The 18242-nt window shown below is 40.1% G+C and overlaps 2 protein-coding genes across 4 annotated transcripts; both read left to right on the top strand.

The window, feature by feature from the left end:
* The first annotated feature begins 1289 nt into the window (after positions 1 to 1289).
* Positions 1290 to 2937, top strand: LOC133999737 (E3 ubiquitin-protein ligase TRIM21-like). 3 transcript variants are annotated; one of them, XM_062439041.1, is made up of 3 exons: positions 1293 to 1551; positions 1585 to 1961; positions 2031 to 2937. In XM_062439041.1, exons 1-3 carry the CDS (start codon positions 1293 to 1295, stop codon positions 2928 to 2930), a joined length of 1536 nt encoding a protein of 511 aa, XP_062295025.1. In that variant the 3' UTR covers positions 2931 to 2937. The 3 variants fall into 3 exon arrangements, with proteins under 3 accessions (XP_062295033.1, XP_062295025.1, XP_062295016.1); XM_062439032.1 differs by having other exon boundaries at positions 1293 to 1519; positions 1553 to 2937; XM_062439049.1 differs by having other exon boundaries at positions 1290 to 2937.
* Positions 2938 to 6418: 3481 nt separating this feature from the next.
* Positions 6419 to 8059, top strand: LOC133999656 (E3 ubiquitin-protein ligase TRIM39-like). Its single transcript, XM_062438917.1, has one exon. It carries the CDS (start codon positions 6419 to 6421, stop codon positions 8057 to 8059), a length of 1641 nt encoding a protein of 546 aa, XP_062294901.1.
* Positions 8060 to 18242: the final 10183 nt, after the last annotated feature.

Here is an 18242-nt window from a genome sequence, read left to right as displayed (position 1 = left end):
TAGTTTAAGATAGAGACAACTGAAGATTTAAGAGATAAAACACTCAGTGGCTGCCTGCACACTTCATTGTTTTACTGTCCAAAACTTTTACTTTTATGTTAACACTAAGGCAGCGTGTTTGTTTTTTATCACTATGTGAAAAACCTCAAACTTTCAACACACATTATTAAACTGAGCAAAACCTTTTCATATGTCCAACTCCTCCCACCTGTTAGATACAGAACAACCTTTACTCCATGATATCTCACAATAAACCTGTTAATGACAGGAAGTAGCAACACTGGAAAGATAAAAGATTCAACGTCACTCTCCAGAAATGAAACTTAACATTAATCAGAGGACAGCAGAGCTGCAGTCGAGTCTCTCCACTTCTGTCCAAATATAAATGAAACTGAGTTCATCAAGTCTTTCTCAACAACACAGCAGAGTCTCTGCCAAACACTGGTGAGTACAACTGATCATATTTAATGTTTCAACAACCAGCTTTAACACAGGAGACAGGACGTTCATCTCTTTTCATTTCATACTGACACTTGTGAGATTGTTTACAGTATAACTGCAGCTGCTTTTACAGACTCAGTAAAAAACACTTTAAGTGTTTTTAAGTCTCTGTCAGTTCTCAGGACTTTTGTAAAGTGTAACTGAACCTCTGTGGTTTGGAGTTTAGCTTCACTGCTATTTCCTGATCTTTGACTATTTACTGATCACTTCCTACAGATACATTTCATTTCCTGTAGCTGTTTCACATTAAAAGCTTTTCAATGATGAACAAGAAGGACACTTTTATTGTGAAGCAGCAACAGGAAATAGGTATTTTGCCACCAAGTTAGCAAAAGCTTTGTTAGCAGTGAGATTCTTCAATAATAATTCTTCTCTACAACAAGTTATGAACATATTCTGTGATATTTTATCAGTGGATCAGATTGTATTGAGTAATAGTAAAAGCACAAACAGCCACAATGAGCTGTTAGATAAAGAGCTGCAGATGAGTCTCTGACTGTAGTTTGTACAAACCAGCACACGTCCAACATTAAAGGAGAACAAAGAATTTAAACTGGCTGTGAAATTCTTGGGGGAAATGATCTGGGCTTGCCAGTTCTGATTAAAAGGTTAAGATTATTCATTGCACGATTTGATGAAAGTGTCTCTAACCCAATGAAACATGCCATGTTTCATTCTGAATTATTTTACCTAATATCACACACTATAATGTAACATTAACCGCACAACTTTAATTTTTAATCAAATACAATGAAAACGTCTTTCTCTTCTATCACTCTACATGTGTAGATATGTCTGCTGCCAGCTGTCTGCTATCTGAAGATCAGTTTCTGTGCTCCATCTGTCTGGATGTGTTCACTGATCCAGTCAGCACACCATGTGGACACAACTTCTGCAAAAACTGCATCAATGAACACTGGAACAGTAATGACCAGTACCTGTGTCCAATGTGTAACAAGGTTTTCAACATAAGACCTGAGCTTCACATCAACACTTTCATCTCTGAGATGGTTTCTCAGTTCAGACAGGAAGCTCAACAGAAAGCCAGCAGCAGCAGCTCAGAGCAACAAGCTGCCAAACCAGAAGTTCCCTGTGACGTCTGTACTGGAACCAAACTGAAGGCCCTGAAGTCCTGTCTGGTGTGTCTGACCTCCTACTGTGAGACTCACCTGGAGCCTCATCTGACAATGTCAGGCCTGAAAAGACATCAGCTGATCGACCCTGTGGAGAACCTGGAAGACAGGATGTGTATGAAGCACGATAAACCTCTGGAGCTGTTCTGTAAGACCGACCAGACATGTGTCTGCATGCTCTGCTCTGTTTTAGACCACAAGACACATGAGTTTGTTCCTCTGAAAGAAGAATATGAAGGAAAGAAGGCAGAGCTGGGGAAGACAGAGGCTGAAATTCAGGAGATGATCCAGAAGAGACGACTGAAGATTCAACAGATCAAACACTCAGTTGACCTCAGTGAGGAAGCTGCAGACAGAGAGAAAGCAGAAGGTGTTCAGGTCTTCACCGCTCTGAAGGAGTCTGTTGAGAGAAGCCTGAATGAGCTCATTGAGATGATTGAAGAGAAGCAAAGAACAACAGAGAAACAGGCTGAAGACTTCATCAAAGAGCTGGAACAGGAAATCTCTGAGCTGAAGAAGAGTAGCTCTGAGGTGGAGAAGCTCTCACACTCTGAAGACCACCTCCACCTCCTCCAAAACTTCCCGTCCCTGAAAGCTGCTCCACCCACCAAAGACTGGACAGAGGTCAGCGTCCGTCCATCATATGAGGTGATTGTGGTGAAAGCTGTGACTCAGCTGGAGGAGACGCTCAGTAAACAGATGAAGAAGCTGTTTGAGGCTGAGCTGAAGAGGGTCCAGCAGTATGCAGTGGATGTGACTCTTGATCCTGATACAGCACATCCTGCACTCATCCTGTCTGATGATGGGAAACAAGTAAACTGTGGTGATGTGAATAAGAATCTCCCAGACAACTCAGAGAGATTTTCTGATTGTGGTTGTGTTTTAGGAAAGCAGAGTTTGTCTTCAGGCAGATTTTACTTTGAGGTTCAGGTTAAAGAGAAGACTAACTGGGATTTAGGAGTGGCCAGAGAGTCGATCAACAGGAAGGGAGACATCACACTGAGCCCTCAGAATGGTGTCTGGACTATATGTTTGAGAAATGGAAATGAGTACATGGGTTGTAATAACCCTTTAGTCGATCTCACTCTGAAGTCTCGTCCTCAGAAGGTGGGGGTGTTTGTGGATTATGAGGAGGGTCTGGTCTCCTTTTATGACGTAGATGCTGCAGCTCTTATCTACTCCTTTACTGGCTGCTCCTTCACTGAGAAACTCTACCCATTCTTCAATCCCTGTAATAATGATGGTGGTAAAAACTCCGCCCCTCTGATCATCTGTCCTGTCAATCAAACTGTCTGAGTCAATACCAGGATGCTGATTGATTAGAGACTAAAACTGATCAATTTTAAATGAAAAGATTCAGTTAATTATGGTAACAAATGTATATTCAGCAGTAATGTACAGTGTGAACTTGTTTCCATGAGGATATGATTAATACAGACATTCTTTTATGATTTATAATATCATTGTTTTATTTCATGTATGTTGTAATTTACCTTAAACTTGTCTTTTTGCTGCTTCAGTGTCCCTCCATGATTGATTCATTAACCTCTTCACTGGTGATGGATCCATCATGACAAACACACGTGAGGAAAAACTATATGATCTAAAATCTAGTGTGAATCTCAAAGTTTGCAAAGATACCAAATATGTCAGAATGAATTTTAGGGAAATGTGTCGACAGTGATGGAAAATATATCAAGAATGTTTGTTGTTTGATGTAATGAGAGCAATAAAAGTCACGTGGCCCTTTTTCCTGCATTAGGACACAAACACAGACTGAAGTCTTCTTTCCTGGTGCATGGTGTATGTGGATGTGACCAACATGTATTATATACAGTTAGCTAGTTTAGTCCAGTGGTTCCCAACCTAGGGGTGGGGCCCCTCCAAAGGGTCAGCAGATAAATGTGAGGGGTAGTGAGATGATTAATGGGAGAGGAAAGAAGAAAAAACTAAGTTCTGATACACAAATGTGTTTTCAGTTTTTGGACTTTTTCTCTAATCTTTGATTTTTGCTGAAATATTGGATCATTTGAACATTTATTGAAATGAAAGCATGTGAGAAGTTTAGAGGGAAAAATCACTATTTGGTGGAGCTGTTAACAACTCATAGACATCTGAAATGTGAGCCGATTACACACTGCTTTATGGTTTCATCTTTAACAATGTGTTGTATTTATAAAGCTTGTTATATTATCCATTGTGTCAAATCTTCACCTGAAAAGTAACTAAAGCTGTCAAATAAATGTAGTGGAGTAGAAAGTACAATGTTTCCCTCTGAGATGTAGAAAGTAGCATCACAAGGAAATATTACAGTAAAGTACAAGTACCTCAAACTGTACTACAGTCAAGTACAAGTACCTCAAACTGCACTGCAATAAAGTACAAGTACCTCAAACATGTACCTGTCCAAATGTACTTGGTTAAATGCCCCTAAAATAATCACACTGCAGTTCTGTTTCCCTCCAGCAGATGTCAGTGTGGGATCATTTTTTAACTTACTGGTTTCTGCAGAGCAAAGCTTAAAGTAGGGTGACCAGACGTCCCCGATTTCCGGGGACAGTCCCCGTTTTGGGTGACCTGTCCCCGGTCAAAGCTGTCCCCGAAAATGTCCCCGATTTTGACACTGAATGGGTGAAAAATGCGCGCAGACTCAAACCCCAGTTATTACGGTAGCCATTTAACGCATAGCCTGGCGCTGACTCCTCCATGCTTGCCTCGTTTCTGTGTCCTGTCGCAGCGTTGGCGAGTCCTTCTCTGGGTAGCTCCAGCTGAAGCTGCCGTCGGGTCTGCCGTTGGGTCTGGGTTGGCTAGGCGTAGCAGACCAAGCTTACGGAGTTGTCCTTGCTTTCTCGGCCGGAGATCAGCGCAATGGTTTCTAATGCCCAACAGAAACTCACGATTATATATTTGCTTCTTTCTAACTGCTTTGCCTGACAGAGAAGAAGCTTTGGTCACTAATGTTTGCCTTGTAATGTCTATTTTCTCGGTGTTAGCAGAGGCCGCCGCAAGCATTGGTCGCGCTGCCATGGTAACAGATAACTATGACGCTCGATATGATAACGCTGACTGCCCAAAAACTGTTTTCCTAAATGGGACCTGACAGTCACCTCTGGATCTTGCTCTGGTTGTGTTGTTCTTTATAAATTCCTTTAACGGAGGTGAATAGTCCGTTGAGGATTTTATAGACCATGATAGAGTCTGCATATTTTATTATATTTTCCCAACTCCGGAGTTCATATTTCTTCAAGATGGCACAATGATGGTATGGGTTGGGCTTTTTATCTAGAATTTTCAGAGCTTGTTTGTATGCAATTTCAACAGACTTTAGAGTGGACTTACATGCCAGTGCCCAGGTTGTTATACAGTAGGTAATGTGTGGCACAATCATCGCACTAAGGTACAGTTTGGTTGAGTCGACTGTTAGGTTATTTCTAATGTATTTGAAATTTAAAGTACTGCAGTATTATGAGTGATGTAGTTAAAGTATTAGAGTAACAGTAGGGGTTTGTTCTTTCTGCCTGATATATTATTAACATCATACTATACTCAATGGAACAGTATATCGTTGCAAAACTTTTATGTTAACTCTAACTCATCGTGTTTTTGTTTTTGTTTTTTTATTACCATGTGTAAAAACTCAACTTTCAACACACAATATTAAGCTGAGCAACACCTTTTCACAGGTCTAACTCCTCCCAGCGGTTAGATACAACCTACTCCATGATATCTCATAATAAACCTGTTAATGACAGGAAGGAGCAACACTGGAAAAACAAGACAGACAGATTCAACGTCACTCTGCAGAAATGAAACTTAACATTAATCAGAGGACAGCAGAGCTGCAGTCGAGTCTCTCCACTTCTGTCCAAATATAAATGAAACTGAGTTCATCAAGTCTTTCTCAACAACACAGCAGAGTCTCTGCCAAACACTGGTGAGTACAACTGATCATATTTAATGTTTCAACAACCAGCTTTAACATAGGAGACAGGAAGTTCATCTCTTTTCATTTCATACTGACACTTGTGAGATTGTTTACAGTATAACTGCAGCTGCTTTTACAGACTCAGTAAAAAACCCTTTAAGTGTTTTTAAGTCTCTGTCAGTTCTCAGGACTTTTGTAAAGTGTAACTGAACCTCTGTGGTTTGGAGTTTAGCTTCACTGCTATTTCCTGATCTTTTACTATTTACTGATCACTTCCTACAGACACACTTCACTTCCTGTAGCTGTTTCACATTAAAAGCTTTTCAATGGTGAACCAGTAGGACACTTTTATTGTGAAGCAGCAATAGGAAATAAAATGTGTTTAACACCAAGTCAGCAAAAGCTTTGTTAGCAGTGAGATTCTTCAATAATAATTCTTCTCTACAACAAGATATGAACATATTCTGTGATATTTTATCAGTGGATCAGATTGTATTGAGTAATAGTAAAAGCACAAACAGCCACAATGAGCTGTTAGATAAAGAGCTGCAGATGAGTCTCTGACTGTAGTTTGTACAAACCAGCACACGTCCAACATTAAAGGTGAACAAAGACTTTAAACTGGCTGTGAAAATCTTGGGGAAAATTATCTGGGCTTGCCAGTTCTGATTAAAAGGTTAAGATTATTCATTGCGCAATTTGATGAAAGTGTCTCTTGCCCCTATGAAACATGCCATGTTTCATTCTAAATTGTTTGACCTAATATCACACACTATAATGGAACAGTAACCATACATCTTTCTTTTCAATCAAATACAATGAAAACGTCCTCATCTTCTTTCTCTCTACATGTGTAGATATGTCTGCTGTCAGCTGTCTGCTATCTGAAGATCAGTTTCTGTGCTCCATCTGTCTGGATGTGTTCACTAATCCAGTCAGCACACCATGTGGACACAACTTCTGCAAAAACTGCATCAATGAACACTGGAACAGTAATGACCAGTACCTGTGTCCACTGTGTAACAAGGTTTTCTATACAAGACCTAAACTTCACGTCAACACATTGCTCTCTGAGATGGTTTCTCAGTTCAGACAGGAAGCTCAACAGAAAGCCAGCAGCAGCAGCTCAGAGCAACAAGCTGCCAAACCAGGAGAAGTTCCCTGTGACGTCTGTACTGGAACCAAACTGAAGGCCCTGAAGTCCTGTCTGGTGTGTCTGACCTCCTACTGTGAGACTCACCTGGAGCCTCATCTGACAGCTTCACGTCTGAAAAGACATCAGCTGTTGGACCCTGTGGAGAACCTGGAAGACAGGATGTGTATGAAGCACGATAAACCTCTGGAGCTGTTCTGTAAGACCGACCAGACATGTGTCTGCATGCTCTGCTCTGTTTTAGACCACAAGACACATGATGTAGTTCCTCTGAAAGAAGAATATGAAGGAAAGAAGGCAGAGCTGGGGAAGACAGAGGCTGAAATTCAGGAGATAATCCAGAAGAGACGACTGAAGATTCAAGAGATCAAATACTCAGTTGACCTCAGTGAGGAAGCTGCAGACAGAGAGAAAGCAGAAGGTCTTCAGGTCTTCACCGCTCTGAAGGAGTCTGTTGAGAGAAGCCTGAATGAGCTCATTGAGACGATTGAAGAGAAGCAAAGAACAACAGAGAAACAGGCTGAAGACTTCATCAAAGAGCTGGAACAGGAAATCTCTGAGCTGAAGAACAGAAGCTCTGAGGTGGAGAAGGTCTCACACTCTGAAGACCACCTCCACCTCCTCCAAAACTTCCCATCCCTGAAAGCTGCTCCACCCACCAAAGACTGGACAGAGGTCAGCGTCCGTCCATCATATGAGGGGACTGTGGTGAAAGCTGTGGCTCAGCTGGAGGAGACGTTCAGTAAACAGATGAAGAAGCTGTTTGAGGCTGAGCTGAAGAGGGTCCAGCAGTATGCAGTGAATGTGACTCTTGATCCTGATACAGCACATCCTAAACTCATCCTGTCTGATGATGGGAAACAAGTACAACATGGTGATGTGAAGAAGAAACTCCCAGACAATCCAAAGAGATTTTCTTCTTGTCCCTGTGTGTTAGGAAAGCAGAGTTTGTCTTCAGGTAGATTTTACTTTGAGGTTCAGGTTAAAGAGAAGACTAACTGGGATTTAGGAGTGGCCAGAGGGTCGATCAACAGGAAGGGAAACATCACACTTAGACCTCAGTATGGTTTCTGGACTATAAGGTTAAGAAATGGAAATGAGTACAGTGCTCGTAATAATCCTCCAGTCTGTCTCTCTCTGAAGTCTCAGCCTCAGAAGGTGGGGGTGTTTGTGGATTATGAGGAGGGTCTGATCTCCTTTTATGACGTAGATGCTGCAGCTCTTATCTACTCCTTTACTGGCTGCTCCTTCACTGAGAAACTCTACCCATACTTCTGTCCCTGTCTAAATGATGGTGGTATAAACTATGCCCCTCTGATCATCTGTCCTGTCAATCAAACTGTCTGAGTTTAGTCCAGTGGTTCCCAACCTAGGGGTGGGGCCCCTCCAAAGGGTCAGCAGTTAAATATGAGGGGTGGTGAGATGATTAATGGGAGAGGAAAGAAGAAAAAACTAAGTTCTGATACACAAATGTGTTTTCAGTTTTTGGACTTTTTCTCCAATCTTTGATTTTTGCTGAAATATTGGATCATTTGAACATTTATTGAAATGAAAGCATGTGAGAAGTTTAGAGGGAAAAATCACTATTTGGTGGAGCTGTTAACAACTCATAGACATCTGAAATGTGAGCCAACTACACACTGCATTTTGGTTTCATCTTTAACAATGTGTTGTATTTATAAAGCTTGTTATATTATCCTGAGTGTGATATATGTGTCGGTTGTTCAATGTCTGGTGGTGTTTGTACAGTGTGTATGTGTATTGTTCAATGTTTGGTTGGGTTTTTGACAAATTGTGAAAACGAATTTTTCAATGGGACAATAAAAGGCTATGTATCTCTCTATCTTATCCATTGTGTCAAATCTTCATCTGAAAAGTAACTAAAGCTGTCAAATAAATGTAGTGGAGTAGAAAGTACAATGTTTCCCTCTGAGATGCAGAAAGTAGCATCACAAGGAAATATTACAGTAAAGTACAAGTACCTCAAACTGTACTACAGTCAAGTACAAGTACCTCAAACTGCACTGCAATAAAGTACAAGTACCTCAAACATGTACCTGTCCAAATGTACTTGGTTAAATGCCCCTAAAATAATCACACTGCAGTTCTGTTTCCCTCCAGCAGAAGTCAGTGTGGGATCATTTTTTAACTTACTGGTTTCTGCAGAGCAAAGCTTAAAGTAGGGTGACCAGACGTCCCCGATTTCCGGGGACAGTCCCCGTTTTGGGTGACCTGTCCCCGGTCAAAGCTGTCCCCGAAAATGTCCCCGATTTTGACACTGAATGGGTGAAAAATGCGCGCAGACTCAAACCCCAGTTATTACGGTAGCCATTTAACGCATCGCCAGAGAAGACGTCGTATGACGTACAGACGTTATCAGGACGTACGACCAGACGCAGCAGCGTCAACAACAACAATCTAGAGGCGGGAAAAAGGAAAGAAAAGTAGACCAGCGGTCATAAATGGTATGTTGTGTATGAACTTATTTATTTTGTGTGAATTGGCAGTAGACTTGGCTGTGTGTGTATGTGTGTGTGTGTGTGTGTGTGTGTGTGTGTGTGTGTGTGTGTGTGTGTGTGTGTGAGACAAGTGATGTAACGTTAAAGTAAGTGGTTTATCTGAATTGAAGACCTAACGTAACGTTATAAAAGTCAGTGAACGTTAACATTATGACAGTGTCTTCATATCTGTCATTAGTGACGCTGTAACGTTAACGTTAGCATGAGATTACCAGGTGATGACATTGTATGTGGCCCTGTTTTGGAAGAGGGGGAGGTGGAAGACTGCTTTGGTAACATATGATTTTCCTGTAGGCATAGGGACATGAGACTCTGTTAAAATAATAAATTAATTAATAATAATTCAATGGTTGATAGTTTTGTGTGTTAGGCTAACTTCTGTATTTTGTGTCGGGCTGTGTGGGTAACTAATGACTGTAGTATTTATAAATGCAGACCATCTGATTAGCTGATGCCCTGAGTCATGTATAATATTAATATACTCATATGTTTTGACTTGGTAATTATTATTAATTACATCTTGATGATATTTACTAGCTACTGGTCTGGCAGCTGTCTTTGCACATGACACTTAACTTTGGAAGAGAGATGTTTTTTCTAAAGTATTCTACATTTGTGTTTTTGACACTGCTGTGCGCTACTGATACATGATATTTGTGGGTGCTGATATTTAGATTTATTAACCAGGTCCTTTTGTGTAATAAAAGCTGGTTAAAATACATGAAAAAGTACTTGTCCCCATTTTTTATTTCATAATGATAATATTTAATGATTTTTCACCGCCGCATTGAAAATGTCCCCGATTTTCATTTCAGAAATCTGGTCACCTTAGCTTAAAGTCTGTGTAAAGTAAGAATAAATATGTGTTCTGAGTTTGACATACCACAGAAAAGTGTGTTGTTAACCACCCTGCCAAATGTGAATGATTTAAAAAATCGCCAAATATATGAAATTAGGCTTCAAAGTTGTGTAAAAATCAACCTTTTTCTCTTCTGCCAAACGCTGTGGGAGTGCCCGCCGAGTCCGCTGAAGCCCCGCCCCCTACCAAGTGTCACCTGTCAATCAAAGTCACCACCTCTACCAGAAACATGGACGCTAGGTCTGAGAGCTTTCTGCTGCTAAATCAGCTACTAGCTCGGCGGCTAGCTCAGTGGCTAACTCGGCTGTTAGCTCGGCTGTTAGCTCGGCGGCTAACTCAGCTAACTGGCTAACTGTAGACTGTAGTAGTAGTAGTGTGCGCTGAATGTATTTATACACCTACAGCAGCAGGGGCGGGTTTATAGTATTTTCAGACCCGCCCATTAAATCTAGACAGAAATCTTGAAACACAGTTTGTGAAGCCTAGCTCCACAATTCAAATCTAAATGGGTGAAATGCTTTATACACCTTTTGAACTTTTGAAAATGTCTGAATTCACTTTACACAAAAGCAGATAAAATGTTCAGCCTTCAGTATATGATGCATGTTGAATAGTTAATATTATAGAAAGTAGCTAAACTGCAATAGATTTTATTTATATTATCTTAATGCTTTCAACATTATAACATTATAATATGTGTAAAAAATGTGTTGTCAGATTATGTAGCTCATGATATATAAAAAAAAAAGAAAACTGAGTGTACGTTTTTAACATTAATTCGTTCGTGTATTTTAATTTATTTTTTTTTGCATTTTGCATTTTGTGGGTTTTTGGCTCATTTTATTAAAATCCAGTGAGACCGTTGTTGTGTTTACATATGAATTAATAAGTGGTGATAAATATGACACGAACATTTCAAACACATGGATGTTGCCAATAAAAAGGATCATGTATAAACTATCATCTTCTTTTTGGCTTTTTTTTTTTTTTTTTTTGCTCTGTTAAAAGTATAAACTGATTTGTTCTCTTTTCTTTCTTTAGAGGTTCATTTTTGTACAGATATTTGTTTTAATCAGTTGGTGTCAAAGCTTCCTGCTCGTTTAGTTTCAGATCAAATCTTTTTCTGTTGGATTTAAAGGGATGTTTAAAGGTGATGATGATGATGATGATGATGATGAAGGCTTCGTGGATTCAGTCTTAGATTTTTACTCCTGTTTTCCATCTTTTGCTGCATCACTGAAAAACTTCATACATGAAAAAAAAATAAAAATAAATTGAAATTTGTTAAAGAAGCAGTGAGTGATTATTTCTAAATGTTAACGATTCTTAATTTAAATCTTTGCTCCATGATATCTCATAATAATTTAATTGTGTTTGATTCGGTTTTTGCAAGTATCGCTACACATTACAGTAAAAGTACTGCAGTATTATGAGTAGGGATGTCCGATATTATCGGCGGATATTCACTTAAAAATGTAATATCGGGATGTATTGGTATCGGGTTTTTATAACCGATATTTGTTCTGTAGGCTTCAGCATTTCCGAGCCTGCATGAACGCAGCATGGGATGTTTACCGGCGCTTGATGACGTATAACAACAACAACACGCTAAACTTGTGGGTCTCTAACCGTGGGTAACCATAGCTAACGGTGGCTAACAAGTTCATAGCGTCCACCGCCATGTACACGAACACACAAACAGAAGGTTTACCTCCTCGTTGTCATTTTCTCTTTTATGCTTTCGGCGAGTCGCCTCTGTGACATCACCGTCAGAGTCCAGTGGGTCCTATCTGGGTCCTATCTGAGTCCTATCTGGTTCCTATCTGTTCCTATCTGGGTCCTATCTGGGTCCTACTCTGCTGGAGACACAACAGCTGAGAGGACCGAGTGAGAGGACGTTCCTATAAAAGGTCCCGCCTCAAGAAACGGGGCTTATGTCTGTGGTTTGGAACTATTTCCTAGTGTGTCCTACGGATAGTAAATGTGTAATCTGCAATGACTGCAAAGCAGCATAATAAATATGGCAGTACCATGTTGACACTTATTTCCATAACTTAAATTGAAGTTGTCTTATTTTGCACAGACAGTGTTTACATGTGGAAAGCCATGTTGCATTTATGTTTGCATCCAGTGGGGCATCACAATAAAATTAGGCATAATGTGTTAATTCAACAGTATGAGATTATGTTGTTACCTAATAGTTTTGGTGTAAAAAGCCTCGCAAATATCGGTATCGGTAATATCGGTATCGGAAATTAAGAGTTGTACCTTTACAGGAAGTCCTCTCACTCGGTCCTCTCAGCTGTTGTGTCTCCAGCAGAGTAGGACCCAGATAGGACCCAGATAGGACTCAGATAGGACCCAGATAGGACCCACCGGACTCTGACGGTGACGTCACAGAGGCGACTCGCCGAAAGCATAAAAGAGAAAATGGCAACGAGGAGGTAAACCTTGTTTCTGGTTGCATGTTCGTGTACATGGCGGTGGACGCTATGAACTTGTTACCCACGGTTAGCCACGGTTAGAGACCCACGAGTCTAGCGTGTTGTTGTTGTTATACGTCATCAAGCGCCGGTAAACGTCCCATGCTGCGTTCTTGGAGGCTTGGAAATGCTGAAGCCTACAGAACAAACATGGGTTATAAAAACCTGATACCGATAATCCCCGATATTACATTTTTAAATGAATATCGGCCGATAATATTGGAGGGCCGATAATATCGGACATCCCTAATTAACCACTTCACTGGTGATGGATCCATCATGACAAACACATGTGAGGAACAACTCTAAAATCTAAAATCTACTGTGAATCTAAAAGTTTGCAAAGATACCAAATATGTCAGACTGAACTTTAGGGAGATGTATCGACACTGATGGACAATATATCAAGATTTTTTGTTGTTTGATGTAATGACAACAATAAAAGTCATGGGGCCCTTTTTCCTGCATTAGGGCACAAACACACTCTAATCTTTGATTTTTGCTGAAATATTGGATCATTTGAACATTTATTGAAATGAAAGCATGTGAGAAGTTTAGAGGGAAAAATCAGTATTTGGTGGAGCTGTTAACAACTCATAGACATCTGAAATGTGAGCCGACTACACACTGCTTTTTGGTTTCATCTTTAACAATGTGTTGTATTTATAAAGCTTGTTATATTATCCATTGTGTCAAATCTGCATCTGAAAAGTAACTAAAGCTGTTAAATAAATGTAGTGGAGTAGAAAGTACAATATTTCCCTCTGAGATGTAGAAAGTAGCATCACATGGAAATACTACAGTACAAGTACAAGTACCTCAAACTGTACTACAGTAAAGTACAAGTACCTCAAACTGTACTACAGTAAAGTACAAGTACTTAAAACTGTACTACAGTAAAGTACAAGTACCTCAAACATGTACCTGAGTAAATGTATTTTGTCAAATGCTCCTAAAATAATCACACTGCAGTTCTTTTTCCCTCCAGCAGGTGTCAGTGTGGGACCATTTTTTAACTCACTGGTTTCTTTCTGCAGAACAAAGTTTAAAATTTACAAAAGTTTGGTGAAGACAACAATCATAACACATCCCAGTCTGTACAGTTGAGCTGCATTATGGGTAAAATAGACAAAGAAAGAAAGTGTGGAGAAAAAAAGACAAAATCTCTTTTTCTGCTGCATCAATTTTGATTCTGTTTTTAAAGATGACCATCATGAATCTATAAATGAGCTCAATGATAAATCTGTGTAGACTTCTTTTAAATCCTCATTTTATCAAACTATCTCCCCAAATTCAAAACATACTCAGTAGCTAACACCTGCAAATTTTAAAGTAATTCATGGTTCATTAAGATTTATTTCTCAGCTCCATGATGCAGAAGATAAACTGATTAACTGTCAATTCATGTAAATGACGATAAAGATAGTTTATAATTATACATGATAATGATAAGTAAGTCAATGTGGAAGCATAGAAAATGATTAGGGCCTAATTTCATATTAATACTTGTGTGTTTATGAATGTATGTTTAATATAAGACAAAAAATTATGTAAAAAGTTAAAAACAGAGAAATAGTATTAATTAATTTTTTGTCATTTGGCACTATATACAGCATATAAAGATATAATTAGTTATAAATACATATAATATTTAATACTTATATAACACTTATATTTATGTAAGGTATGATATAGATGATAAGTAGTCAATGGGTGTATAGAAAAATGGAAAGAAGGAAAAAAGGAAGTTAATATATAGAAAAATATTAATAAATGGATAGTGGAGAAAGGAAAGGAATAAATACGTTTTTTTCATGTGTATATTCATCAATCGATCAATCAATCAATCAATCAATCAATCAATCAATCAATCAATCAATCAATCAATCAATCAATCAATCAATCTTTATTTATACAGCACCAAACTTTTCACAGCAGGTCTAGATCGTACTCTTTAATTCATGTTTTTGTAATGTTCTGTTTTTATTCTTTTATTTTATTCTCACATGTTCTATATAACTATCTAACAATGCTAACCTGCAGTCTAAGTGCAGCTTGTTCTACCGGGTCAGGAAGAGTCCGGTTCCTCCCTCTGATAAAGTGTCAGCGCTGCCTCAACGCTCCTAATTGAGCTGCAGGAGAACGAGGCCAGTTGTTGCCGTCAATGCCAATTAAAAGTCTCATTCATTCATTCATACTCCCTCTGCTGCTGCTGTTGCACACACCGACCCCCCCGAACCCCCAAAAACCCACCCATCTACCCCCCCCCCCCCCCCCAAAAAAAAAAAACCTCCCCTCATACTCAGAACCAGCTCATCTGTTTGTGATTTGGACTCCAGTGACTCTCCAGATTTATTTTCACACGGGCCAACATGAAAGCTCTGCAGAGCCAGCTCCTAAAAAAAAAATGTCTCTCTGGCTTCTCCCTAAATAACCCACGCCACTCCGTAATGACCAAAACTACATCAGACATTCCTAGAAATAGAAAATATGGATTCACACAGACGACATTAACTATAGACAACTTCACCTCGGTTCTCTGTCTGAGCATTGGAGGAGCAGGAAGAGCGGCTGGTGTATCAGGTTTAACCCTCCTGCTGTCCTCGAGTCAAGGAAGGAAGGGAGGAAGAAGGAAGGAAGGGAGGAAGAAGGAAGGAAAGAAGGGAGGAAGAAGGAAGGGAAGGAAGAAGGAAAGGAAGGAGGAAGAAGGAAAGGAGGGAGGAAGAAGGAGGGAAAGGAAAGAAAGAAGGGAGGAAGGAAGGATGGATGGATGACAGAAGGAAGGTAGGATGGAGGGAGGGAGGAAGGACGGAGGGAGGGAGGGAGAACGGAAAAGAGGAAAGAAGGACAGAGGAAAGAAGGAAGGTAGGGGGAGGAAAGAAAGAGAAGGAGGGAGGAAGGAAGGAAGGAAGGAAGGAGGGAAGGAAAGAGGGAGGGAGGGAGGAAGGAAGGACAGAAGGAAGGAAGAAAGGGGGATGGAGGAAGGAAAGAAGGAAAAGAGAAAGGAAGGGAGGAAAGAGGAAATAAAGAAAGAGAAGGAGGGAGGAAGGACGGAGGAAAGAAGGAAGGAAAGGAAGGTAGGGGGGAGGAAAGAAGGAGGGAAGGAAAGAAGGAAGTAGGGAAGGAAAGAAGGAGGGAGGGAGGAAAGAAGGACAGACGGAAGGAAGAAAGGGGGATGGAGGAAGGAAAGAAGGAAGGGAGGAAAGAGAGAGGAAATAAAGAAAGAGAGAAGGAGGGAGGAAGGACAGACGGAAAGAAGGAAGGAAGGAAAGAAGGAACAGTCAAAACAGACGTGGTCAGTTTGACCCGGGAGGACGACACGAAGGTTAAAGAAGAGTGACACAGTTTTCCTTAAAAGGTCACAACAGAAAACAGACGATAGAGACGGAAAAAAAGACAAAGAGTTTAAATCAGTTGTTTCAGGAGAAAAAAATCATCTAATCAAACCTCATTTCTGTTATTTGTATGAACTAAAACGCTTCTGCAGCACCGAGAATCCAAAACTGTTCAGTGTCCAAAGTTTCTCACCTGCTTTAAGATCAGAACGTCTGATTTAAATCATATATTTTTTGGCCATTTTTAAACTCTTTTTTTTTTCTTGCACGTCTGCTTTTAGTTAGACGTTTAAGAACTTTTGGCTTCTTTCTAATAAAACATATTTGAGAGCAAATCTTTGGCTCTGAAATCAAAACATATTTCACTCTGAGCCAAAAAAAAAAAAAAAAAAAAAAAAAACTGCTTGAAGGAACAAATTTTTTTGAGACTGAAAACTGTTAAACTGAATTTATTTTGCCAACAAAAGCTTTTAGGGTCAAATATAAAAATATAAAATATTTCTATTTCAAACCAAAAACCATCATATAAATGTTTTTCTTCTTCTATTGCTTAAAGCTGATGCTGCGTTCAGGGCCAATCGGAATTATCGAAATTATGAGTTTCTGTTTTTTAAATCGTTTTCACGCCAACGTGGAAGTCGATAAATCTGAGAGAATGAAAGAACTGGCTGAACGACACACAGCATGAATAAAGTATAATATTAATACCTATAAGTACCTCATAATTGTACTAAAGTGCAGTACTTGAGTAAATGTTCTTCTCACCACTAGAATAATAATCACACTGCAGGGAGGAATTTATCTATATATCTGATTTACTTTTTTTACTTTTCTTTTTTCTTGTAACTATGGCGACAGCTTGTCTCAGCACTTGGAGTCCAATACAAATTTCACTTCGGGGACAATAAAGTATCTATCTATCTATCTATCTATCTATCTATCTATCTATCTATCTATCTATCTATCTATCTATCTATCTATCTATCTATCTATCTATCTATCTATCTATCTATCTATCCATCCATCCATCCATCCATCCATCCATCCATCCATCTATCTATCTATCTATCTATCTATCTATCTATCTATCTATCTATCTATCTATCCATCCATCCATCCATCCATCCATCTATCTATCTATCTATCTATCTATCTATGCGTCTATCTGTCTGTCCTGATTTCAGTACACTTAAAACCACATTTATAGAAGTATTTAAGTGTTATAAATGTTTCTTGTCGTCGCTGTTTGTTGAACGCGTCAGAAAACAGCCTTCAAGTGAAACCCGTCTGCTGTCTCTCAGAGTGGATGTCATCCTCTCACCTGTCTCTGGCCAATCACAGAGAGGATAGATACAGGTGAGAGGATGACATCCACTCTGAGAGACATCCACTCTAAGAAAGGAGGAAGAAAGAAGGAAAGGAGGGAGGAAGGAAGACGGAAGGAAAGGAGGGAGGAAGGGAGGAAGAAGGAAAGAAATGAGGAAGAAGTAAGGAAAGGAGGGAGGAAGGAAGACGGAATGGAGGGAGAAAGGGAGGAAGAAGGAAAGAAATGAGGAAGGGAGGAAGAAGTAAGGAAAGGAGGGAGGAAGGAAGGGAGGAAGAAGGAAAGAAAGGAGGAAGGAAGAAGGAAGGAAAGGAGGGAGGAAGGAAGGAAGAAGGAAGGAAAGGAGGGAGGAAGAAGGAAGGAAAGAAATGAGGAAGGGAGGAAGAAGTAAGGAAAGGAGGGAGGAAGGAAGGGAGGAAGAAGGAAAAAAAGGAGGAAGGAAGAAGTAAGGAAAGGAGGGAGGAAGGAAGGGAGGAAGAAGGAAAAAAAGGAGGAAGGAAGAAGTAAGGAAAGGAGGGAGGAAGGAAGACAGAAGGAAAGGAGGGAGAAAGGGAGGAAGACGGAAAGAAATGAGGAAGGGAGGAAGAAGTAAGGAAAGGAGGGAGGAAGGAAGGGAGGAAGAAGGAAAGCAAGGAGGAAGGAAGAAGGAAGGAAAGGAGGGAGGAAGGAAGGAAGAAGGAAGGAAAGGAGGGAGGAAGAAGGAAGGAAAGAAATGAGGAAGGGAGGAAGAAGTAAGGAAAGGAGGGAGGAAGGAAGGGAGGAAGAAGGAAAGAAAGGAGGGAGGAAGGAAGACGGAAAGAAAGGAGGGAGGAAGGAAGGAAAAGAGGAAGGGAGTAAAGAAGGACAGGGGGAGGAAAGAAAGAGAGAATGAGGGAGGAAGGAAGGACAAGGAAGGAAGAAAGTGGGAGGGAGGAAGGAAAGAAGGATGGGAGGAAAGAGAGAGGAAGGAAGGAAAGGAGGGAGGGAGGAAGGAAGAAAGAAGGAAAGGAGGACAGGGGGAGGAAAGAAAG

Source organism: Scomber scombrus, chromosome 2, assembly GCF_963691925.1.
Source record: "Scomber scombrus chromosome 2, fScoSco1.1, whole genome shotgun sequence".
In the NCBI taxonomy this organism is placed as follows: Eukaryota; Metazoa; Chordata; class Actinopteri; order Scombriformes; family Scombridae; genus Scomber; species Scomber scombrus.
Note: the sequence above shows the minus strand (reverse complement) of the source record. Positions and strands in the feature narration are given on the sequence as shown.

Bases quoted from the DNA above. Each gene is read 5' to 3' on its own strand.
- LOC133999737 (XM_062439049.1), top strand. From the start codon at position 1,293: ATGTCTGCTGCCAGCTGTCTGCTATCTGAAGATCAGTTTCTGTGCTCC.
- LOC133999656 (XM_062438917.1), top strand. From the start codon at position 6,419: ATGTCTGCTGTCAGCTGTCTGCTATCTGAAGATCAGTTTCTGTGCTCC.